This window comes from Anabrus simplex, chromosome 5, assembly GCF_040414725.1.
Source record: "Anabrus simplex isolate iqAnaSimp1 chromosome 5, ASM4041472v1, whole genome shotgun sequence".
Classification (NCBI taxonomy): Eukaryota; Metazoa; Arthropoda; class Insecta; order Orthoptera; family Tettigoniidae; genus Anabrus; species Anabrus simplex.
The window spans coordinates 298,542,887-298,569,433 of NC_090269.1; the positions used below are offsets into that span (position 1 = coordinate 298,542,887).

Sequence of the window (26,547 nt, forward strand, 5' to 3'; positions counted from 1 at the left end):
GGCAAATTACAGCTCATTCCACAGTCGACAGTATGGACATTTATCGTGACTTGATTGGAAAGAAGACGTTTGACAGAGTACCACGCCATCTGATAAGGGTCTCCATAAGAAACAGTGTCTCCGAAGCACTCGTCCAGTGGGTTAAGCTCTGTTAGCACAGTACCAACAGCAGTGTCAGATGCAAAGTTAGTGGCACAGGCAGGTTCCCCATCACAGTCAGAGTCAGCACTCCACTGCTTTTCATAATAGTAATGGATGCAGTTTCTTCAGATATTCAACCCAGTCCCCTGGAATTTGATGTATGAAGAAATCATATCAGCAGAAACTATGGAAGACCTTGGAAAGTAAGTAAGAGTGTGGAAAGAAGAGTTAGGAAAATATAGACTACATTTAAATATCAAAAAGACAGAATACCATGAACCAAAAGATGGATGAACCCTCTAAATTGATGGTGAAGATCTAAAGACACATCAGTCGTGCCAGTACCTACGATCTAAAATTCACGTTGATGGATCACTAAATGAAGAGGTACAAGATGGCAAAAATCTGCTTGGAAAAAATGGATTGATCTCATTGGAGTAGTATGTGATAAAGATTCCTGTGAAATGTAAGTTTAAGATATCACACTGTTGTAAGGCCAGTAGTATTCTACCAAAGTGAATGCTGGTCAGATAGTAAGACCATAACCAAATTTTACACAGAAGAGATGAACCTGCTGAGATGGTCCTTAGGTGTTACTTGACAGGACAAAATGCAGAATGAGAAGATCAGGAAAATTATGTGTGTGGCCTCCATTTCCAACAAGATGTTGGGAAAACACCTATGGGCATGTGAGGAGAGGACAGCCTACTTCTGTGGCAGCAGTAGCATTCAGTTTGGAGTTAAATGGGAAATTACCTACAGGAAGATCAAAACTATGATGGACACACTCAGCAGTGATATGAAACCATCAAATCTAAAGAGTTGTTGAATGTTTACGACAGGATAAAGTGGAGACAGCATTCTAGAAGAACCATGAAGTATAGTAGTAATTAGCCCTTTTATGTATGCTTGAAACTAGTCACTGTATAAAAATGTAATTCTGCAAGAGTTAAAGGATGAGGAAAATTGTTTTGAGAACTGGAGAAAAAAAAAGTGACAAACCTACGTTCATAATCTTCATTAAATCCTTTAATTCTCAGTATATACAATAGGGAGTTTCAGTATATTAAAATATAGAATAATTTTATTTAACATCTAATGGTAATAAGTCAGCTAGCCCGGTGGTGTAGAGGAATAGCACGCATGTTTCTTATCTAGAGGCTTTGGGTTTTACTAAACTTGTCAGACCAACTGAGGATTTTGCTAATGGAGGGAGCATAACAGTTTAGTGATATACGAAGGCCAAATGGAAAATTCTAAGTTCCCATGGAGGGAAATAGATATTTTTCACCAATAGAGCTTGTCAAAAACAGATCAGATGTAAGGCTGTGCCTCTTATAATGGGCTTCTGATAAGTTCACCTGCATACACCCCAACATCAATGGGCAGGGTCTGACACATCCCACTCTGATGAGTATAGCGTCAGACCTAAGACAAAACGCTGGTTAATAGATCAAACGCCTGAAAAGCCTTACATCTGATCTGTTTTTGACAAGCTCTATTGGTGAAAAATATCTAATTCCCTCCATGAGAACTTAGAATTTTCCATTCGGAATTGCTAGGCGGGCAATAATTCAATTGTGGAGATTTATCTCCCGTATGCAGTTATCAGACTGTGCCTTTTATAATGGGCTTCTGATTTCACCTGCATACACCCCAGCATAAGTGGGCAGGGTCTGATACATCCCACTTTGATGAGTCTAGTGTCAGACCTAAGACGAAACGCTGGTTAGTAGAGCAAATGCCTGAAATGCCTTACATCTGATCTGTATACGAAGGCCATCCAATAAATTAAGTTCTTCTATTTTTTTCTCTGCAAACCACATGTTCTAAAATTAAGATGGTACTCTAGGAACTTCCATTGGGATATGGTGGCTGCACTTAACCTTCAACAGCACATGCTTTCTTCATGTTCTCCAGTATGATGCCAGCTGTCATGGAGCTGCTACCACTTGAAAGCGTGTTTGCTTGTGAACTACATTCTGTTATTAGCTTTTTCAAGGCTATCAATATTCATCGCCAATGTGCTTATAGTGAAGGATGAATGAGCATCAAAATGGTTTGACACTGGCGGTGATGGTTCCTGGAAGGACGACAAAATATGCATGATGACAAGCGCAGTCTCTGTGGGCAAAGTTATGACTACTGTCTTTTGGGACTGTAATGGTGTTCTACTGGTTGACTACCTGCCCTGACACACTAGTCACAGCTGAGAGGTACTGCATAGTTCTTATGAAGCTCAGAGTTGCAATCAAACAAAATCTTCCTGGTCTTCTGCCTCGGAAAGTGTAGCTCTTTCACGACAACGTGTGCCCCCATTCAGCCCAAGCGACCAAGGATTTACTGCAGAACTTCAAATGGGACCTTTTTCCCCTTCCACCTTATTTTCCGGATCTTGCCTCAAGTGATTTCCATCACTTTCCACAACTCAAGTTGCACCTTGGAGTCAAGCGGTTTGCGGCTGATGAAGATGTGGAAGCAGAGGTGAACTGCTGGCTATGGAGACAGGACCCGACCTGGTATGACGAAGGTATCATAAAACTGCTGCCAACATACCAAAAGTGTTTGGACAGAAATGGTGACTGTAGAGCAGTAGTATATGAGTTGTAGAATGAAAATATTTCAAAACTGTAAATAACCCACTTGTATATTTTGTAAAATAGGGAAACTTATTTATCGGATGGTCCTCGTATGATATCGTGAGTCTGTAGGTCAAATTTTAGACAGTGTATATGAAAAGTTAGAAATGGAATGACACATTTCTGCTGTTTGTGTTTTGTATAAAACTGTCAGTCTTATTGCTGTGTGTAAACCCCCCTTTTACAGAAGAGAGCACATAATACAAGGTAGATATAAAACAATTAATGATGTAATAAACCAAAAATAACAAACCTGAAGGAACAACGTCAGCCCATGATTCACCAGGAAAATCATTTTAAATTTCAACACCACATGGCTTCGCAGGGTTACCAAGATGACAACTAGAGAAAGGATGTATGGGAAGCAGGCTGGGAACCCTACAGAGGAAGAGATCTTACGTGACGTTGTAGGGAAAGAAACGTGAGAGCATTAACACTTTAGTCTTATTTACTCACAATAAGGAATTTTAACAAGGTATAAAACACCAATTAAAAGGATAACATTATCAATTAAGAAAAAGATTCATTCGAACCACGAGGTTCCTATCGATGGTTCTTCGGAAAATTAAATATCAACGCAATATCACAATTACATTTAAGTAGGTGAGCATAACTTCGATGATGAAATTTACAAGGAAAATTTAACAGGGAATATGACATAATTACAACCATCTTACAAGGCAAATCGAAAAGAGTTTACAAAGAAAGAAAACAAAGGAAATTTAAATTTAGCGCAGAGGCCTTTAGAGGTGCAATCCTCTACTAATACAAGTCGGTGAGGGATGCATAGCTTAACCAGTGTACACTAAATTGACGCTGTATTACGGGGGGCAACCAAAATGGAAAAATTAAAATTTACATTTACACAAAGGGTTAATCAAAGGAATTGCCTCCAAAACAAAGGATATGCCTAGCTGATGAACTAAGGTATTACAAAACCAAAACGGTGAAAACCAGGGTCAAGGGTAAACTCCGAACAAATGAATTTACATATTAATTTAACATTTGAGAAAAGAAAACAAGCTTACCCCGGGATGACTGGAGCCACTGAGCGGACCACCTTATAAGGTGCGTCCGATCGTTAAGACGTACGAAATCGAAGGACTCTGATCAGAGCTCTGCGACTACTGAGTAGCCAAAGGCCGGAAATTGAGAAATACTCAAACAGCCAATCAGGGAAGCTACCTATGTTTCGACCCAAAGTTTCACCAATACAATTTATCGTTATTTTTGCCAATCGCATTACAGCACCATATATGGTAATGTGGGAAATATATTCTAGAGGTTTCGATTGCAAAACTCGGCGATTTCTTGATCGAAGCCTCCACAAGGCCCCTACAGGGTGATACGAAAAATGGGTTACAACAAACATTACTGGAGATCTCCAATATCAATGTCTTCCAACACTCATAATGATTATTAAATATCAACAGTCTTTCCTGTAAGTCCTGCAAATTCTTTAAATCCTCAAAATTTCACCATATATAAAACGCATAAAAATTTACATAAATTTACAGCAACCAAAAAAAAATCCTCAATTAAATTCTTCAAAAATGTTCTAGAGTTTTTTAGTTTCCTTTCAATGACAGTTTCATGACAAATTTTTAGTATAATGTCAAGAATTAAATGATTCCAACGACTTCATGAACTCGCCACTGGCGACACTATGTATGTCTACCCTTTAGTCCCGTTTCTTGATATGGGGTCAGGGGTATGGTGGGACAAAATTATATGCCATGTTTTTAAGGCCAGATGTCCTTCCTGCCAAAATCAGTTGAGGAGCTGTTGAAAATAAAATTAATGATAAATGAAATTCGGTAAGGAGGTGGAAGGAATCGAGTATGACCTGTGAATAAGAACTGTTCCGGGCATTTGTCTGGTAGTGAAAATTGTCAGTCTTATTGCAGTGATCATGAGATTAACTGTTTCACAAATCTCTTAGCTGGGTTTGCAGCTTTTTAACCTGGTCTGGAAATCCTGTTGACCTCATTGACACCACTACAATGTATGGGTCTTGTGGCTTGAATTTGGGAGATGTTGGGTTCAAACTTCACCATTGTTAGCCCTCTAGATGTTTTTCCAAGGGTTTCTTCACGCCTGGCAAATGTTTCAACAGTACCTTAATTCAGACTACGTTTGCTACCTTCCCTTTTGTAGTCCTCTCCTTTTCCAGAATCAATGAAAACCTGTTTTAGCTAGCATTATGTTAAACAGTTAGCTTTAGCTGCTGCTTCTTTAGAGGCTAATCACCATAAACAGTTTACAGAGATATTGATGAAAATACTGCTCTTGCATTCTGGAGATAGTGGATTCAAACTCCACTGTCGGCAGCCCTGTAGATAGTATTTTGTGGTTTCCCATTTTCACACCAGGGAAAAGCTGAGTCTGTACCTTAATTAAGGCCACTATCTCTTCCTTCTCAATCCTAGCCCTTTCCTATCCCACAGTCGCCATAAGACTTATCTGTGTCAGTGCAACATAAAAAAAAACACACACACTAAATGCTCTAACAAATTAATTTTAGGTATTTTTTATAACAAAATTCTTAATTTAGAATTTATGCAACAGTAGATTTGTGAGATGGTGTACACTTGACATCCCTTAGCAAATACAATTTTAAAATGAACATTTCAGGTTAGGCTGTGACCAATAAGTTATTCATTTTTTTACAGGCTCTATCTTGTACACACATACAGCTGCAACATCTAAGAAAATTGATGAAAATAACATTAATGCCTGGCTTAGATTTACCAGAACGTAGAACTCCTGCGGGATACAATTCTGGCAACTTGGTGTTTCGAGAAAAATGTAAAAGTAGTTAATGGTGTATAAAACAATATCAGTTGTCTCTGAATAATAATAATAATAATAATAATAATAATAATAATAATAATAATAATAATAATAATAATAATAATAATAATAATAATAATAATAATTGTACCTGGAGGTACACCTCAACTCCGCACATTCAAAAGAAGCGCCTTATTGAACTCTATCTCTCCAAAAAAAATGTGAAACTGCTATCACAAGAAGTTGGGACTTTAATCAGAAGATGTCGCTACTGAAGTATTGAGTAATTGTGTTGTTGTGAAGTTGCCTAAACTGACTGGATTTATTTGCTTTGTGTTTGTTTACTTCAAGAAGTTTGGACATTTCTCCATAGATGTCACTACCAAAAAATATGGTCATGCACTCTGGTGCAAGGTAAAAGACGTTGTGTGTTCATGGGTTTTCTCTAGTAAATCAACTTTCATTTGTTTTTCTTATATATTTCAAAGTTTGCAACACTTCTTTCTCATTCCGCCAGTTTTGAATCTGGCCAATGGGAATTTTCTGCAATTATTTTTCAGCCTATCACAGGCTTCTTTTTGGTTCTTTGGGTGTAACTTTTGAATTTGCCAATAAAATTGAGAGGGTGTGTCTGGATTAGTCCAGAATCCTCTCGAACCTTCGCTTCGGGTATATAAACTGTGGCTGCTCTGGCTACCTTGTCTCTTGATCGCCGTATTTCTGAGTGAGTGAGTGAGTATGTTAAGACAGGAGGCAGGCAGGCAGATCAACAGCCAAGGTAATGTCCACCAGACTTAATTTTCTGTAGCTACCTCCGCAGACTTACACAAGGGGAAGGTCCGAATTTCTAACTATGTAACCAACCTTTTCTAAAATGTAAATTTTCATTCAGCTAATGTAAAACTTCCTATAAAGTCTTCAACTGTAAATCAGGGATAGAGATTGCATTACCCTCTCGAGTTCCCCTTCAACTTGGTTTGAGGTGACTACGATTTAGTACTGTTTTTCTTTCCTGTAATGTATTAAATTAACCTTCATTCGAGTCACCTCAGTAGCTTGGGATTAGCCCCTGTATCACTGGGCCTAGAGCCCCGTTAGGATTTTATTCTTCATTATCTAGGAGTGCAAGTATTCGCCTCCATTCATTTTGCGTTCAGGCCATTAATTTAACCTGTTATTCTTTTTCCACGAAGGCCCAGTAGGTTGGGTACTAGATACCCCTGTGCACTAACTTTATTGTTAATTGCGCCTAGAGGCCAGAGATTGTAAGAGTTTTGTGATGTTGCCTTAAGCGGGCTGTTAGACATTTGTTAATGTTGGAGAGCAGGTAAGCTCTTTTCCAAGTTTTCTGTAATAGTGAGGGGTGCCTTTGGAAGGCTAGAGATTGTAACTTTTGGAGCAAGAGCTCTTGAATTTTGGTAGATTTCTATCTTTGTCTGAATAATTCCTCTTTTGAAGTTGTAAATTGTATAAACTTGAGCTTGTAGCTCAGAACTTGTAAATCTGGGGCTTGAAGCCCAAAGCTGTTAAATTCCCTATTCTGGGCTGTTCCACTCTTGTAGCAAAATTGGCATTGTACCTGAGATTTTGTTGATTTCACGCAGTGAAAAATTTGTTAAGTTTGTGATTTAAAGAGAAATATAACCTTCGTTAAAGTTTTTAATTAATTTTGATATCGTAGTTAGACCCATTCAAACCCAGCACCTTCTTTCACCTCTCTGCAATCGACCAAAACACGGTAACAATAATAATAATGATGATGATGATAACATCTTTGATTCACAATAAGAAGAAACCTTTGTTTCCTCCATGGCTGCACAAATCAGCTTAATACTAGCTATGTTCTTGTGGGAGGTGTTGAATCACTACTTCGAAATCCTTCAGTTTTTCGAGGGATGCAATGGAACCATCATCACTTGCTGTCAAAGCAAGTTTATGGTTTTGCCTTTTCTTGCTTTTTAAAATATTTACTCTCTTAAAATCCTCTATTTTTAAAAATGAACTATTAACATACACAATACTTGGATGAGTAATCCAATTATCTGAAGCAGAACCTCTACTTACATTTGTTATGACTGCAGCTTGAAGTTAATAAACATAAATGTCCTAGAAGGCCAGAATAATGTAATCGCATCTTGAAGATCATCAGGTAAACATGATTTTGTTGTTTCTTGGGACTTTTCAATTAGTGATATGTCAGTCACAGAGTAGGAAACTATGGCCTGATGCAAAATATGTATGCTCAATGCAGTCAAACCTTTTAAACATATGGCCTCAATAAAAGTAGGATGCATGATGAGAGACCCTGAACGCCATATGTTGGCACATAAATGAATCCCTTCCAGTTGAACTGGACCAAAGACCATGATCTACTCATGTATATTACCTCCCATATTACAAGTAAAATGAAAGTTGAGAAATCAGATCCCCTTTAAAAAGTTATGTCTAGAATTACTTGGGTTAGCACGATATGAGAATTAAGCTTAGTTTTACAGCCTGATGCTTTTCCTGATGCCATCTCTATGCAGAGGGATGTATTCACTATTGCACGTTTCTGTGGTGGTTATTCATTCATTTCATTTCATTTCTGTGTCCGATCAGCATTTCCAAAAACCTTCAGCTGCAATGGCCTTGTGGTTTCCTCTCAAAATACCTTCTGATGTGCTGTCCAGGAGGGGACAGAAATATGGTGGCTTGGGTCTTGTTTAGCACCACATTTACACAAGGTGTCTGTGTTTGCTGGAAGGATCCCTCATTTCTTCAGGTTGGTCTTGAATCGAGGGACGTCCACTCTTAAGCGATTGAGGGACCTCCATACAGCGTAAAGTAGGTCAGCGCCAAGAGCTAGTTCTTCTTTTGGTTACATGGCAGTAGTTAGTAATATGTAAAATGAAGATAAGTATTGAGACAAACACCTATTTACCGATACTCACTTTTTAGAATCTTGGTTTGTAACTTGATGTTTTATTCCACCTAATCAGTGCATATATATATATTTTTTTACGAATAGGACTAGTTTTAAACGTATGACTCGGTCGTCTTCAGCTATTCATTTACACAAGTTAAACTGAAATAAGGACACAATCATTAAATGAAATGGGGTTTGTAAATCCTGAGCTAAAAGTATAAATACATTGTAAAACACTTTAGTCCACATTAAAATTCTTGAATTTTCACTTGACACTAGTCTCCTGAAATACTGAGAATGGACTAATTGAAAAAATTAAGAGGAATGTTCCATTTGTGTGCAGGTTGCATTATACAAAATGACTGTTTTAAAATAATCGAATGATTATGTACAAATTACAGGCTGACTCCAGATGCTGTTAACTGGATAGGCAAATTGACTCTCACTATATAAGTGCATACATTGTCATTGTATACTCTGTTTCATGTCTAATAGTAATAACTCCCTAGTTATTTTAGTATATCATTTATATATTGTTCTATATTCCAATGTGTTGCCATACACTAAATAAATAAATAAAAACAAATACTTTAAATTGGGCCGTAACTAAATTATTTCATCTGGAACACATTGAGTCTTATGAGAGTAACATGTATGTCACTGTCTGTTGATGATTTGTAGTATGAATCTGATTTATTTTGATTTATTTAATCGTATGGTGATTAAAACAACAAAAGTCCAGGTCAAAGTTTTTCAGCCACTCTACAGTGTAACCTTTACTACAGTGATTACACAAAACAAAGTACTAAAATAGTAAAGGGGGGAAGGTAAGAGCAACTACGCAATATCAGAAACCACTACACACTCAGAGAAACATTGGCTGAAATTACGCGGATCTCCGCTGACCAAAACGTACGTCAATATCAGTAGGGCCAAATAGTGGACAATAAACCAGGAAAGTGGAAACAGCTAGGACCTACCGAGGGCATGGACATGGCTTAGATTGCAGATTTCCAAATGAATCAACCGTGATCCTCAGATTTGAAAAATATTATTTACAAGTGAAATTTTACAAATACATTCCGAAACAGAATCCACCAACTTGCAACTTACGAACTATAAGCTCCGTGATACACATATCTTAGAGGTTCTTTGATAATGGCTTCACTACAAGTTTCAAACTTCAAACCAACTATACATCTAGTTACAAATCCAGTTGTACAATGCAAATTAGTAGGTTAAAAGCAACATAAAAAGCAATTACAATTTACAGTGAAGTGAACGTACTCTCCTAAACTCTAGCGTACATCAAGTGACACTGAACTACCAGAGGCAAACCCCAAGGTAAATATATTAAATTACAATCTACATATTTAGTGAAGTAAGAAATGGGAATGCCTCAAAAACAAACAGACAAGCCCAGCTGAAAAGCTAAGGCGTCATAATTAATTTGGCGAATCTAGGTTAGGCTAGGGCAGACTCCTATACGAAATAGCAACCGGCTAGGGCAGACTCCTATACGAAATAGCAACCGAACATAACGGAAATTTTAGCCGGAACGGAATTCAAGAGTGCTTATCCGAAGGTAGCCCATCCCGGTAGCGAAGCATCGCACACAACGTAAAACCTCCGACAGACCATGACAGACTAAGGCAGACCAGACCAAGACAAGACCAAGACAAGTCCGAATTATCACGAACGCAGCTTCGCTCTCTATATATATATGTAAACCCTGGCCTTTAAGTAGCCAATCAGAACGCATGAGTCCGCCCATCCCCACCTAGTTTCACCAATCACAATTCCTACTTTCAGTCGCGAACTTTAACTAAACTTCTCGAATACGCACGTTCGCGAATCTTCCATTTCCAGAATAGTTAGAAAATGCCTTCTAGAACACACAGCCATCAAAAGGCAACACACCCTGTTCAAAAATTCATGTAACTTTCTGGATATTTCCATTAAGTACAGAACTATCTACTATTTGCACATACCATATGTTACAAATATTACACAGTACAGGTTAGGTCATTACAAATAAAACATATTACCACACTTTACAAATAAAGTGTTCAATAAACATTTTCCACTTCCACTACATTGTTCACCTGTGACATACAGCACTTTCTGAAAGATGAAACACGTCGCTGGGGCTTCCAGAGTAGGCATGAAGAGGGCAACACAGGATGACATGGTCCATGGTCTGCTCCCCTTCACTGCATTCACACATTGAAGAATCCATCCAACCCCACTTACGGCATAAGAAATTGCAGCATAATACAATATGAATCTGATGTATGTACTTCATGTATCAACTAAGTAGCCAAAATGATCAATCATCAAAGATGGAATTTTTGAAGGATATTCCAAAGTTCTTAAAGTGAGTCCGTCCTTAAGGGCGTTCAGTGGGGATATCTAAAAACCAGAGGAAAAATATTTACTATTCAATGCTTATCCATTCACCGATCTAGAGGAATTAACCAGACACGGCTTATGTCCTTGGCTCAGGCGAGAATCAAACCTCGAGCTTTCTGGACCAAAGATCACTATGCTGACCATTCTTCTAAGGAGCTAGACAAGATGTTAAGGAGATAGCCAAAAAAAAAAAAAAAAAATGTATGTTGGTTACCACAGTATAATATAACACAGAGCTAAGTCATCCTTGGTGTGGGGCCGATAACCTAAATGTTGCGCCCCCTTTTAAACAACAAGCATCATAATCATTCCTGCTGTATCGATATCACCTACTCAGACTAAACATTAAATGAGCTATGACTTCAATCCATGTTATATGCAGTATTCCTGACAGTATGTACGAGTATTATTATTTAAAAGTAATTCTGCTTTTGATGATTCTTGATTACCTTGTCTCTTTTAAAAATTATAGTTTGATACTTCATTTGTCATCGTAACCAAAAAATGGCTCTCTCATACAGTATATTTTATAGATGGATGTAATTGGATAATTCTTTGTTATAGATTTGGTCATGTCTTTATGGCTGAAACTGGTACATCGGTAGGTGAGATATCTGGGCAGTCAAAGCCCATGAACTCATGTGACTTCCGTCCAGCAAGGCCATTCCGGATCATAACTGGCAGTGAAGACAATACAATTGGTGTATTTGAAGGGCCTCCATTTAAGTTCAAAATGACAAAACAGGTTTGTATCATTTTCATCTTTATTTTATTAAACTTCCTGTGTGGATCAGTGATAGGATGTCGATATTGAAATCCTGTGATCTCGGGTTCAAATCTGGTGCAGGTAATCAGATTTTTGAAGGGCAGAAAAAATCCTTTGTGGAATCAGTGAGGTGTGATGTGGACAAATCAACATTCTCTGTCAACATAGTTGTTTACCCTACTTAATCTCAGCAGTAAATCATCCAGCAGAGTTCTGGTTTCTCTGCCATTTGGTAATGTAAAACAATGTCAAACTTGAGATATAGGGAATGTTCATGTCATCAAATTAAAATATGCAACACGGTTTGAGGCATTATTATTATTGTTATTATTAAATAAATTTCAGATTGCATTCTGTTTTGACTTAAATTATAATGAAAGTTTCCTTAAATAATAAATTATATTGATAAAATCCCATTGCCCCAGAGGAGTGCGACAGGCTTCGGCAGCCGGCACAATTCCTATTCTTGCCGCTGGATGGGGGCTTCATTCATTCCATTCCTGACCCAGTCGAATGACTGGAAAGATGCTGTGGATTTTAATTTTCATTGATAAAATCCACCTTTCACTACTTCACACAGCCATCTAATAGGACATATTATTGTACTTTCTTCAGCTACATGTTGTAGCATTATGAAATGAATGGAACATTAAAAATATGAATGATAATATTTCAAATTTTGAACTTGTCCAACTGAAAATAATTTCACACAATGATCACTGAATAAAATGTTATTCAAAATGGTGAATCGTTAAAAGATTAAAAACACCATGTAGTCTCAAAAAGTACTAGAATCTTCATTCCTGAATTAAATTTAAATGGGGTGAGTTCCAGTTGTTAGACATATGTTGCAAAAATGTTATACTGTCTTCATAACGGAGATGTTTCAAATAACTCATTAAAAAATGTTAATATAAAATGTTATATATGACCTTGTCAAGATGGAATAGAGTAAACCAGATGTAGATTGCATAGTTAAATCTACCGTCCCATAGAATAAGATCTAAGGAAACAAAAACAAAGGTGAAATTTAAAATGATCAGAAGAAAATAAAGCTATTATAAAGAGAGAGTGCCATTTACTTACATCTCGTGTAGATTGAGTACATTCACAATGCATAACTGAAAGTGAACTGAACAAGGTTGAATGTTACGGCAAGTTACTGCTGAGAGAAATGGCTGGTGTTAATGGGGGAGGGTAAAGGTCAGTATCATATAGTAAGGGCTGGCCCACTGCGACCTGGAATGTTTTGCTAGGAGCTTTACATCGCACTGACACAGATAGGTCTTATGGCGACGATGGGCAGTGCTTCTGTAAGCCAAGTACACTGCTTTCTGGTGTGTCTTAATTCCTGCTGTCGGGCTGAGTGGTTCAGTTGGTTGAGGCGCTGGCCTTCTGACCCCAACTTGGCAGGTTTGATCCTGGCTCAGTCCAGTGGTATTTGAAGATGCTCAAATATGTCAGCCTCGCGTCGGTGGATTTACTGGCACATAAAAGAACTCCTGCAGGAGTAAATTCTGGCACTTCTGCATCTGAAAACCGTAAAAGTAGTTAGTGGGACGTAAAGCCAGTAACATTATTATTATTATTATTATTATTATTATTATTATTATTATTATTATTATTATTACCACATCATACTACTATACTGATAACGAATTATGATACCAAAGCCTTCATTCTAACAGCTATTTAAAAAAACTGCTTATAAACGTACAGTATATACTTTTGCTTGTATATGCATACATTGCAGTAACCGCGAGATGACTGAATTCACACGTCATCTTCCAATATGATCCCTTCATCCAAAAAGTGGTTCCTTAAAAGATATAGTGAGACATGTCAGCAAAAATCCATATCTTCCTTTCAGAGTCTGCAGGATTAATAAATTGTGTATTTTGTGTGATATTTCAAGTTCCTTACACAGTGTCCCGCAGTCTTCTAAATCATAAACAATGGCTAATACTTTAATTCCTAAAGTGGTGATCTTGAAAAATAATGATCGATTCATAGTCTTATCAAAATCAAAATACACAGACCGTTTCCATTGAGCACACAGTCCTTTGATTAGTGCTATCTGAACTTTTAAATGGGGACCAAGAATTTGATCCATTCCAACATCATAAACAATCTTGCTGTTTTACGTGCATTTCATCAAAGCTCAAAACAGTTTTTCTGCTGTGGGAAAATTTTCAGTACATTATCAAGAATACCAGGACAAAAAGTAAACTTTGCGCACCAGTTACAAGAGGAATCCAAGCGTGTACTTCCAGAAGTCGTGGACTTAACGAGATAAGGCCCTTATTATTAGGGAGACGTCTTCACTTGTCCCACATGGAGTAATATTCCTCCATGTACCAGTGACCTCATCTGTGTAGGTGTGAACAGTCTGAAGAGCCAGTTCGTCGAATGAAAGTTTTTTTTGCTTTTGCATTTAACGTTGCATAGTTCTCGTTTTAATTCTTGTCCCATACCGATATATTTCCGAATGCAGTTGCAATGATTCTGTTTCTTTATCGGTAATTATTTTTACAATATTTCCGTTGTCCTTTCAAAGCATGAAATGCTTTCTTTAGAGTAATTGGTCGTAATGACTACAGTGAACACAGCCCTCATTCACTTCTTGATTGGAGATATCCATAGAAGTTCCTTCTGTTTCTTTGGGCTTAAATTTTCTAGTCCACCCAAGGCAGCTAAACAAGTTTTTCTTACGTTAAGGCGCAACGGCAAATTTGAATTACATGTATCCTGTTGTTCCGCATCATCTGGTAGTTTTAGAGATGGGACAGCACTTGACTTCACTATTTTCCTTAAAGGTAATCCTTACAAACTGTATTTCAAGTTGTCTTCATAAGCAGAGGTAGAAAAGGTTTGCTGCATACATATGCATTTTTACAATTAACGGAGTCCATTCGGTTTACATGTAGTAGACCAAATTTTTCAAGTCACAGGATCCTTTGGGAACCGGCAGCAAATGGAATCTATGCCCTTTTTTTTCTTTCAAGAATAATTTTTACACGTAGTTATCACGCTACAATTCATTCTACCTTGGAACAAATTGACAGCAACATTTATATGCAAAACTTGTTCACAATTAATATTTTATAAATGTCTACAGACACAAAATTACAAAACTTCATCATTTAAAGGTACAGTGTAAAGCGGAGATGAACAGGGCGCAACAAAGCGGAGAAAGTCGCAGCTAACTACCAGCCGCCGGGACCATAACTTGTCTGGCTAGTGACATTACAGCCTCCGACTGGCAGCCAGAAGGTGGCAGTACTCAGTTCAAAGAAACAGGCCAGCCCTTATTATAATAGTCCTCTATAAAGGTGGAGGGGAAGGGGCGATTTGTTTATTTTGTGATAAGTAATAAGTATATTTATCTCCTCATCATATAGTATGTTAATTTTATCACAAATCTCATATAAATTTAGATTCAGATTGCTTCTTTGATCTAACTGAATATGGATATTTTTGTAAATATTAAGTCAAGGATCTTTTTTGAGCATGATGTAAAATGATCAAATCTTTACTTATGAAAGTATACAAATGATTTATATCTGTCATATGCTCACTCATTGAAAAAATGGCACTTTCTTGATAACGTGACTTAATTTCTGCCAGTTTGGCCTACGTTGCATTTTTCACACTTCAGTTTATATACCGTACTCTGGAATCCAAATATTTGTTGTATTAATGGTGTGGGTTTTAAAAAATCTTAGAGTTGGTATTACTAGTTTTGAAAGCTACATTGAATTTTTTTCTTTTTGTGGAAAATATTTGTGGGTTACTGTAGTTGCGTGCTAGTTTGTGAACCATGGGCAACGGATGAGTGGGCTAATAAGTGGTCCTGACAGTCGGGATACCAGATGCTATGGAATGGGAGTGGGCATCTCGGACATATTCTGAGTCATGGCCCTCCTTGTGCTCAGGCGGCTAGGACTATACAATTCACCGGTGGTCCATAACCCGTTAGAGGAGAGATCCTCACTTGGACTATGTGCAAGTAGGGTAGCATCCTGCTTCATGAATTTACCGAGCTCAGAACATTTTAAGCAAGCCTCGGACTTGTGGGAGTAATGGAGTCCCACTCCCATTTGACAGGCGAGGGATGCCTTGGAAACAACTTGGCGAACAAAATGGAATTCGATGGGGAGCTATCAATATTAATGGGGCTTATGGAAGAAAGTAGAACTGGCTGTGTCAGCAAAGAGGATGCATCTGGATGTGCTAGGAGTAAGTGATATTCGGGTAAGGGGAGATAACGGGGAAGAGATAGGAGATTATAAAATGTACTTGACGGGTGTTAGAAAGGGAAGGGCAGAGTCTGGGGTAGGGCTCTTTATCAGGTATACCATTGCACGCAACTTAGTTTCTGTTAGGCATGTAAATGAGTGAATGATGTGGGTAGATTTGTTAGTTGGAGGAATTAGGACTAGAATTGTGTCCGTGTATTCACCATGCGAGGGTGCAGATGAGGATGAAGTTGAAACGTTTCATGAAGCATTGAGTGACATTGTGGTCAGGGTCAACAGCAAGGATAGAATAGTGCTAATGGGGGATTTCAATGCAAGAGTTGGGAATAGAACTGAAGGATATGAAAGGGTGATCGGTAAATCTGGCGAAGATATAGAAGCTAATGGTAATGGGAAGCGTTTGCTGGACTTCTGTGCTAGTAATGGGTTTAGCTGTTACGAATACATTCTTCAAGCATAAGGCTATTCACCGCTACACATGGGAGGCTAGGGGTACCAGATCCATAATAGACTATATCTTAACAGACTTTGAATTCAGGAAATCTGTTAGGAATGTACGAGTTTTTCGCGGATTTTTCGATGTTACAGACCACTATCTGATCTGTAGTAAAATAAGTATCTCTAGGCCTAGGGTAGAGAAAGTGAAATCTGTCTGCAAACGATTAAGGGTAGAAAATCTCCATGACAAGGAAATTAGACAGAAGTACATGGATATGATTAGTGAGAAGTTTCGAGCAGTAGACAGTAAGCAGGTTCGGGATATAGAAAGTGAATGGGAGGCATACAGGGATACTGTAGTAGAAACAGCAAGGGAATGCCTAGGAACAGCTGTGTGTAAAGATGGGAAAAGGCAAACATCTTGGTGGAATGAAGTGAGAGCAGCCTGTAAATGTAAAAAAAGGCTTATCAGAAATGGCTCAAAACAAGGGTGGAGGCAGACAGGGATTTGTACGTAGATGAAAGAAACAGAGCGAAACAAATAGTTGTTGCATCCAAAAAGAAGTCATGGGAAGATTTTGGTAACAACCTGGAAAGGCTAGGTCAAGCAGCAGGGAAACCTTTCTGGACAGTCATAAAGAATCTTAGGAAGGGAGGGGAAAAAGGAAATGAACAGTGTTTGGAGTAATTCAGGTGAACTCATAATAGATCCCAGGGAATCATTGGAGAGGTGGAGGGAATATTTTGAACATCTTCTCAATGTAAAAGGAAATCATCCTGGTGGTGTTGTGAACAGCGAAGGTCAAGGGGAGAAGGAAAATGATGTTGGTGAAATTATGCTTGAGGAAGTGGAAAGGATGGTAAATAAACTCCATTGTCATAAGGCAGCAGGAATAGATGAAATTAGACCTGAAATGGTGAAGTATAGTGGGAAGGCAGGGATGAAATGGCTTCATAGAGTAGTAAAATTAGTGTGGAGTGTTGGTAAGGTACCTTCAGATTGGACAAAAGCAGTAATTACACCTATCTATAAGCAAGGGAACAGGAAGGATTGCAACAACTATCGAGGTATCTCATTGATTAGTATACCAGGCAAAGTATTCACTGGCATCTTGGAAGGGAGGGTGCGATCAGTCGTTGAGAGGAAGTTGGATGGAAACCAGTGTGGTTTCAGACCACAGAGAGGCTGTCAGGATCGCATTTTCAGTATGCGCCAGGTAATTGAAAAATGCTACGAGATGAATAGGCAGTTGTGTTTATGTTTTGTAGATCTAGAGAAAGCATATGACAGGGTAGCGAGGGAAAAGATGTTCACTATACTGGGGGACTACGGAATTAAAGGTAGATTATTAAAATCAATCAAAAGCATTTATGTTGACAATTGGGCTTTAGTGAGAATTGATGGTAGAATGAGTTCTTGGTTCAGGGTACTTACAGGGGTTAGACAAGGCTGTAATCTTTCACCTTTGCTGTTCGTAGTTTACATGGATCATCTGCTGAAAGGTATAAAATGGCAGGGAGGGATTCAATTAGGTGGAAATGTAGTAAGCAGTTTGGCCTATGCTGACGACTTGGTCTTAATGGCAGATTGTGCCGAAAACCTGCAGTCTAATATCTTGGAACTCGAAAATAGGTGCAATGAGTATGGTATGAAAATTAGCCTCTCGAAGACTAAATTGATGTCAGTAGGTAAGAAATTCAGAATTGAATGTCATATGGGTGATACAGAGCTAGAACAGGTCGATAATTTCAAGTATTTCGGTTGTGTGTTCTCCCAGGATGGTGATATGGTAACTGAGATTGAATCAAGATGTAGTAAAGCTAATGCAGTGAGCTCGCAATTGCGATCAGCAGTGTTCTGTAAGAAGGAAGTCAGCTCCCAGACGAAACTATCCTTACATCGGTCTGTTTTCAGACCAACTTTGCTTTACGGGAGCGAAAGCTGGGTTGACTCAGGATATCTTATTCATAAGTTAGAAGTAACAGACATGAAAGTAGCAAGAATGATTGTTGGTACAAACAGGTGGGAACAATGGCAGGAGGGTACTTGGAATGAGGAGATAAAGGCTAATTTAAGAATGAACTCAATGGATGAAGCTGTACGCATAAACCGGCTTCGGTGGTGGGGTCATGTGAGGCGAATGGAGGAGGATAGGTTACCTAGGAGAATAATGGGCTCTGCTGTGGAGGGTAAGAGAAGTAGAGGGAGACCAAGACGACGATGGTTAGACTCGGTTTCTAACAATTTGAAGATAAGAGGTATAGAACTAAATGAGGCCACAACACTAGTTGCGAATCGAGGATTGTGGCGACGATTAGTAAATTCACGGAGGCTTGCAGACTGAACGCTGAAAGGCATAACAGTCTATAATGATTATGTATGTATGTATGTATGTATGTATGTATGTATGTATGTATGTATGTATGTATGTGGAAAATATTCGTAATTTGATAGTGGGGCTTTAATGATCGGGTGTTCTAAAATGCCACTCATCCAGAAAATAATAAATTGTTAGTGATGGGTCAGTAAATGCCCCAGTGGCTGTGCAAGTTTCGAATGCACACATCTTCGCTCCATGATCTTTTCTTCCGGCCTTCTGGGGCATGGTATGTTCGGGTTGAAATAAACTAAGTTTAACTTACGGGCTTTAAAGAGCGGAGGAAAAATAGGGATGCTCAATTCTACTGCAAATGAAAAATATACAGAAAAGTATTTTCTTCTATTGTTTGGTGCTGTTCTGTGGTAAAATGCATACAATAAGTTCTCGGTGGCGTAAGCCAAAATCCAAAAGTAGGAGAAAACAAGAAATTTCTTTGTGATTATCAGCTGCTCGGTGGAAATCAGCTGGCAATGCAGGTTATGAGCATTGTCCATTATTTTAAAAAATTGCTTTTTTCTCTGTTTCACTTTTTCAGGCATTCAAAATGTTACGCGCATCACAAATCTTATGACATTGCGTTCAAAATTTGCATATATTATCTTCATTGCAATGACTATAAACCTGCGGATCGATTTTTGGATTGCACTTTTGGTCTGGCTGCAAAAAATTTTCAAACTAAAAAAATTGAAGATTTTTTGTAGAATAAAACTTGGATATGAATTTTTTTAATTTCTTCATACTCATTAATGCAATTCAAAAACGAATCCGCAGGTTTCTTCCAATTGTATTAGTGCAATAGAATATTACCTAAAAGTTACACTATCTTGATTGGTTTAATGCGGCAGTCCTTTATAAATCTTGAATAATTTGCACATGAAAATGTACAAAATAATTAATAACTCAAGAACTAATCAAGTTGCAATGCTCAAATTTCCCACAGTGGTTTATGTTATGACTATTCACAAGCATATAAAATTTCAAAGCTGTACCTCATTTTATATAGAATTTGGAAATTTCAGTCCCAGTGTCCCTTAATGAATCTTGATTTTAAAAAAAAAGAGAAACAAGAATTAGATATGAAAAGCCACCAATATTGCATGGCACTGCACACTTGGTCAACATACCTTAGTTCGGAGACAAATCTTCGATTAAAAGTTAATAAAGGCTTTCATCGATATTGTTACCGTGTTTTGGTGGTAGGTAGAGGTGAAAGAAGGTGCGGGGTGGTGAACAGGTCTCAAGCTACGAAAGTAAAATTAATTTAAAATTTAACAAGGTTGTATTTTCTTTTCAAAATTAAGAAATAACAATTACGGCAGGTACAGAGTAGCAAGGCAACGACAGTTCCAATTACAGGATTTACAGGATTTGGGACTTCGAGCCCCAAATTCACAATTCTTGAGCAATTAGCCCGACTTTACTCCAAAATAAATTTTACCAGAGGAGCCGAAAACCCCGTTCATGTTCCAGAGCACTTGCTCCAAATTACACAAAAAAACCTCCTCGAGGCATACAACACTTAATTTTCAAGAAAGAGCCCCTCGCTCTCAACTTTAAGCCTCTCAAAGGCCACACCAAACTCCACCTTCAAGTTGTCCTCTCTGGACATAGACACAGGGGTAAAATACCCAACCTACTGAGGTCTATTAAGTGAGAAAAGATTAATTACTTGACCTCTAAAATAACAATTTGAGAGGAGGCGAACTTGCGCTCCTAATACGCTTTGTTTAAAACCTACTTGGCACTAGGCCGCTAATACAAGGGCTAATCCCATACTAAAGAGGTGACTTAAGAAGGAAACAATTTACATTAAGTCGAAGAAGAATAGGTTGAGAAAAATATAAGTTCACCTCAAAACAATATGAGTGGGAGCTCGAGAGGGTTAAGCACTCTCTATCCCAATATGTAGTTTAAAAGATAGAATAGATACAAGTTTCTTTACATTTTAAGGAAGGTTACATAATGGAAAAACTTCGGACCCGCCCCGAGAGTTAAACTGCTGAGCAAGCAAGAAAAGAAGTAATTAGTCGGCCATTACCTGGTTGTTGACTGTCGCCGAAGAAAGAGGCGCTTCCCGCCCCCTGCTATGTACTTTACACACTGAAAGATGGAACAGAAGTGGCCCGGAGACCCTAAAATCAGCAGTTTATATCCTCTCGCGGAAAGTTCGAGGCGTTAGGGGAATGAGAACACCCTCCCACAAAAACTTTATTGGGTAGGATACAGCAACATATTCAAGTTGGGGGAAGATACATCCGATTGGTCAGAAATTAATAAAAGAAATTCGGGATTGGCTAAATACAAAACGAGGGGAAAGAGAGGGGTATACAGCCAACTTAAACAATAACAGAAAGAAATTTAACAAGAAACAAACTTTAGAAATAAAAATTTCTCCAAAAAAAAAAACCAGTTCTTTCACTCCGCACTAGGGTGCACTATTGTTGATCTTCAGTAGTGTCCTCTAGAAGAGAAAGTTCACACTTCTTTCTACAAGCAAAACAAAAATACGTCGAAAATGACACAGTTCAAAAACTCCAAATTTTCCACGTAGTGACATCTTCTGAGAAATTTGAAAATTAATACCATCAATAAAGTTCAGACTTCCTCCAGCAGAGGAGTTTCAATTGGCGCACATTTTAAATTAGCGGCGTGGAGGTGTACCGCCCGGTACAGATATGATTTATCCTTTACTTAAACTAGTACACATAAATTTTTTATTATTGAATTGAATATAACAATAGTGAATGAATGCGACAAGTACCGTATTTCTCCGAATCCAAGACTTTTTTCTCTCAGAATCTCATCTGATAAATCAAGGGTCGTCTTGCATTCGCGGCCTAACATTAATGAACACCACATGCGGCCTTCATGTAACATCTCTACTGTACCTGACGCTTAATAAAATTATGTTTTATAGACAGCAAGAATATTTTCGTGAAGGATCGTTGTATTGTAGAGAAAAGGGGAACAGGTATTGCCGGCAAATTTTCAGTGGGTTCTCATTGGTAGTATGATGCCAATTGTAAGTTAATGATTAATAAACATGCAGAAACAAAGAATAATCGTGCAGCCACAAGAAAATATGACATAGGCCTAACTAAAACCAATATTCGGCATTACGATGAAGACAGAGATAACTTTAAAATATGTACCAGTACTGTACCAAAAATGCATTCAGTGGCCCACAACAAGGACACTTTACAGAAGTCAAATTTGGGGCTGATGACCTTCGATGTTAGGCCCTTTAAACAACAAGCATCATCATCAAAGAAGGACAATAAAAATTAAAAAAACAAAAAACAAAATCAATTACAAATATTAATATAGTATCATATGAAACAAAATAGTCAAATTGGTTCAGAGCTCATACCCAATAAATGCAAGGCAATTATATAGGGGGGCAAAACCTGCTCTCGCACACAATGAAATGAATAATAAACCTAGCATAAACACATATAAGACCTTGGCCAAAAAGGAAAAAAAAAATATACATAGCTGTTACGCAAGAAAACTTTGTGTGACAAGGTTCTAGATTATCTCCGACTCGGGAACTGACAACCTTCTGCTGTCACCAACTAGGTCGCTCCACAAACCTACTACGCTGGCATAGCAGGGGGAGGGTGAAACTCCCACGTGGCGCGTCCCAGGTGGCATATAGGAGGGTCCTAATCGGCTAGCCAGGGGACTTCGAGCGAAATAAAATAGCTCTCGCAGACCAAACATACAACCCCTGTGCGATTAGTACCACCATGTGAGCAGCACCATGGATGTACATTACCTAGGAGTAGTACCCTTATGTGAGGAACACCATGGGTCTGGGGGTTCGTTGTCTGGGGTTAGTACTATCGTGTGTATTCCACCGACACGGGGGGGGGGGGGGGATGCGAGCTTTCAGCTGTGCAGACTAATGTCCATGTGCTGTAACATTGCACTGGAATGTGTCTGCACTACCTATGAGTAGTACCACTTTCTGAGAAACTCCATGGGTCTACGATGCCTGTGATTAGTAACACTATGTGAGAAACACTACGGGTTTGGCTGGTGCCCGTGGTTAGTACCGCTATGTGAAAAAACCAAGGGTCTGCGTTACCTGAGAGTAGTACCATTATGTGAAGAACATAGTGGGATTTGTTACCTGTGGATGTCACCATAATGTGTCATACACCGTAGGTCTACAGTGCCTATGATTAGTACCACAATGTGAGCAACTCCACAAGTATACGTGGTCTCTAATTCCACTAAGTGAGGAACACCTCGGGAATACCGGAATCCGTGATTAGTGCCACTATGTGAGGAATACTATGGGTCTGTGTTGCTTGTGAGTAGTACCGTTATGTGCAAAACACCTTGGGTTTGTTACTTGTGAGTGATGCCATTGTGTTCGACATGCCATGGGTCTACATTATCTGTAATTAATACCACCATGCGAGACACACCATGACTGTACATTACCTTTGATTAGTACCACTGTAGAAGGAACACACCATGGTTCTGCTTTACCAGTGATTTGTATCATTATGAGAGGCCAGTGACCTGGATTTTGGACCCCTTTAGATAATAAGCATTGTGCCAGACATTAGACATTGTTAATAGGATCCACTGATCGTTTTTGTTTCACTATCGTTTTTTCATCATCATTCGTTTTAGATTCTAGTCACCAGATACATCTTGAAGTTTTAAATTTTAATTTCATTGCATCTTGTATCATTAGAGGCTGATGACCTAACTGTTAGGCCCCTTTAAACAACAAACATCTGAACCCATAATTCTACGATGAGAAAAATATTTTTCATTTTTCTCAATATTTATTTAAAATAACAAGCTACTTTTATTTTTGAGAGCAGCCATGTTGCACTTCTAGAGCCTCGCTGTCGCGTGGGAACGATCTCACCCACGGCAAGCTCGTGAAATACCGTGACACCTCGGTGGACTTCGAGTGCCCAACAATTCTTCAAATTCACGGAATTCTGCGTAACGAGAGATTTTGGCAACACAGTAAATACAGAAATAAATAATCTAAATTATTCTTAAAACCTACGTGAAGATAGAACCCCCAGGGTAAAATATAAATGCAGTTAAGCCTAAGTACAAATCAGCGTCAGATCAGTGGACTAGCTCCACGTGCCAAGGTCAGTGGATGAAGAAAACCCGCGAAACGCCCGGGCAGAAATAATTTATTTCACCTGTTGCGAGTGTGGTAAAATTATGAGATTAACATCAAAATAAATCACAAGTCTGTCCAGAATTCTGGAACAAGTTTCATGAAAATCGGTCTATTGGACGCGAAATTAGCAGATTACGCAATCAAGCTTAGTGGTGTGAGTAGCATCACTCCTAAGATTATAAAAGAAACCCCCCTCTGCATATTTCGGAGTGTCGATCTGGGTTCTGAAGCAGAGGGAGCTTACGCCCGTCGTCAGCAGAAATTGTATAAGATTGATCTACAAATAACTTAGTATGTTCATGGCTGTGGTCCACATCTTCTGTTAGAAAGGGAAGGTGATAGAAAATTTTCTGAACTTTAGCCGACAAACTGTGAAAGCATAGGCGTCTGTTAAAGTACATAGCAGATTTTTATTGTATCACCTCGTGTGTCTTGGAAAGTGTTAAGGGAGTTGGGGAAGCTAGTCAGAGTAGTTCTGATTTCATTATCTGTTGAACACCTGTTATATTAGGGTGACTGGGAGCCGACTCTGGAGAGAAGGTAGACAGTCGCAGTCGACTGCAGAACGAAAGAGGTTTGCTGTACAAATTATAACGAAAGAAAGTGCGTAATTTGTGTTGTCATTTAATAACATGTGTAAAGGCAGTATTTGTAAGATTGATATGTTTGAGAAGATGATGTTCTTTGTATCAATGTGCGGCTAAGCACGAGGTCAGCTGGCGAAAATGTAGCCAGAATACTGGAGATGACGTCAATTGCAGGTCTGTCTATATTTTGTATTATGTTGTAGTTAGATAATTGTTTGTCCCAACCAATTTTTCAAGATGAGTGTCGGGTTGATATTTGTAATTATCAGGCGAAAAGTGTTATAGTTTTGGTCAGCGTGTGAAAATTTTAGTTTTGTAAAATTTCACGTCAAGAAACTCTAAAAATGCGACGTTTAAATCTGGTGTTAATGTTCTATGAGATATTGTCCAAAGTGAGGAAAATTAGGAAAGCAATAATGGTAAAGTAGTCCTGGCGAATGTCTTAATTTCAAGTATCATTTGAATTCAGAAGTTTTTGTCGAAATATTATTATTATTATTATTAATAATAATAATAATAATAATAATAATAATAATAATAATAATAATAATAATGCCTACCACGGGATAAAAATTTTCCTATGTTAAAAGTGCATTTAACAAGTATGTTTTACAAGGATCGCAGGCATTTAGAAAATTCCAGTGAAATTCGACAGAGTTATGTTTCATTCATGGGAAGTAAAATTTTGTGACATCGTGTATGTCGATGATACGGAAAATCGCGGTGTGTTCTTGTATTCTCGAGGTCCGAAAGTTGTAGTAACAGTAAAAATAAAGAGGTGTATTTTAAAACGGGTGTTGTTTTCACCAGAGGATTGAAATGTGAAAAGGGTCTTGGAAATATAAGAAAAAGGGATTGAGAGCAAAGAATTTATATATGTGAAAATGAGAGTGAAGAAATACCGCTGGGATAAGGTGAGGAGAATGAGTTTTGAGACAGGCTATGTTTGCCGAGGAAGGAGTTGTGAGACAGGCTGTATTGTGGCAGGCTGTAGTGTTTTCCGCTAACAATCCGAAATTGATACGACTACTGTGTGAGGCACTGTAGATTTCTAGTAAGATCCCAAGTGAAAACGATTCTAGTAAAGATTAAAAATCTTGGTAGTATGAATATTAAGATAATGTGACCTCAAGGATAAAAGAGCATTTAGAATACGAGGTTGGTGTTGTGTGACCGTGTGAATTTATTGAATTTTGTTTCAATGGATAGTCATAGATATAAATATTTGAAATTAACGGTAGGCGATTTGAGGGTTTCCAATACGGTAGTGGTGATGATTATTATTTTCGGACAATATCCACTAAATGGTAGACGGGTGTTGGGAATTATTATATTCTTCCCTAAAACTTCATTGCGCATGCTGAGATCGTGTTTGAGTTGGAGGATTGTTCGTCACGTATATTTATTTTTCGAGTTCACGTTTTGCAACGAGACGGAGACTTACTGCATTTTCCGACTTGCATTCGTTTAATAGTAAGAGACGTTGTCCCATGTGTGTTATTTAGTCTGACCAGGTTTACGATTGAAATGTCAGAGTTTGTTTAAAATTGCTGGTTCGCCTGATATGCCTGGGGATGCGTAATATGACCCATTTTCCGCCCGACAATAGATTTAGGACGTCGCGTGTTATCCTAGGAGTATACTGATGATGAGACGTCCTAGTTCACGCTCGACGATAGAATTAGGAAGGTATCGTGTACATGGAGATTAGTGTAAGGGTGTACAGATTGTAAGTGAGCCCGGCGATAGGTCTGGGATGTTAGCTGTACATACTCAAGTCTCAGATTAGATGTTTTTTTCCTTTTTTTGTTTTTGCGAAGTGACCTGGGCGAAGGTAGCATCTACAGTAAAATATGAAAAGGGTTAGATCGATAATAATGAGGCCAACTTGTGCGCAGCTCCAACAGCTGGAAGGTGCTCCCTAAGATATGGGACCGTTATCGGCGAATGAGGGTTGCCCAACATTTAGATGTCGACCTAAGGGTGATAAAATATTTTACTGTAATTCTCCATGCGTGTTGAGTTAAAATAACTTTGATATTTTATTTTATTTTATGGA

At 38.3% G+C, this 26,547-nt stretch overlaps 1 protein-coding gene across 1 annotated transcript in view; it reads left to right on the forward strand.

Moving 5' to 3' along the window:
* flr (actin-interacting protein 1 flr) overlaps nucleotides 1-26,547 on the forward strand; it is a 306,602-nt gene that overhangs the window by 60,747 nt on the left and 219,308 nt on the right. The window contains exon 5 of the mRNA XM_067147455.2: nucleotides 11,458-11,638. Coding sequence (XP_067003556.1) covers nucleotides 11,458-11,638 — 181 coding nt within the window. The remainder of the gene's footprint in view (nucleotides 1-11,457; nucleotides 11,639-26,547) is intronic.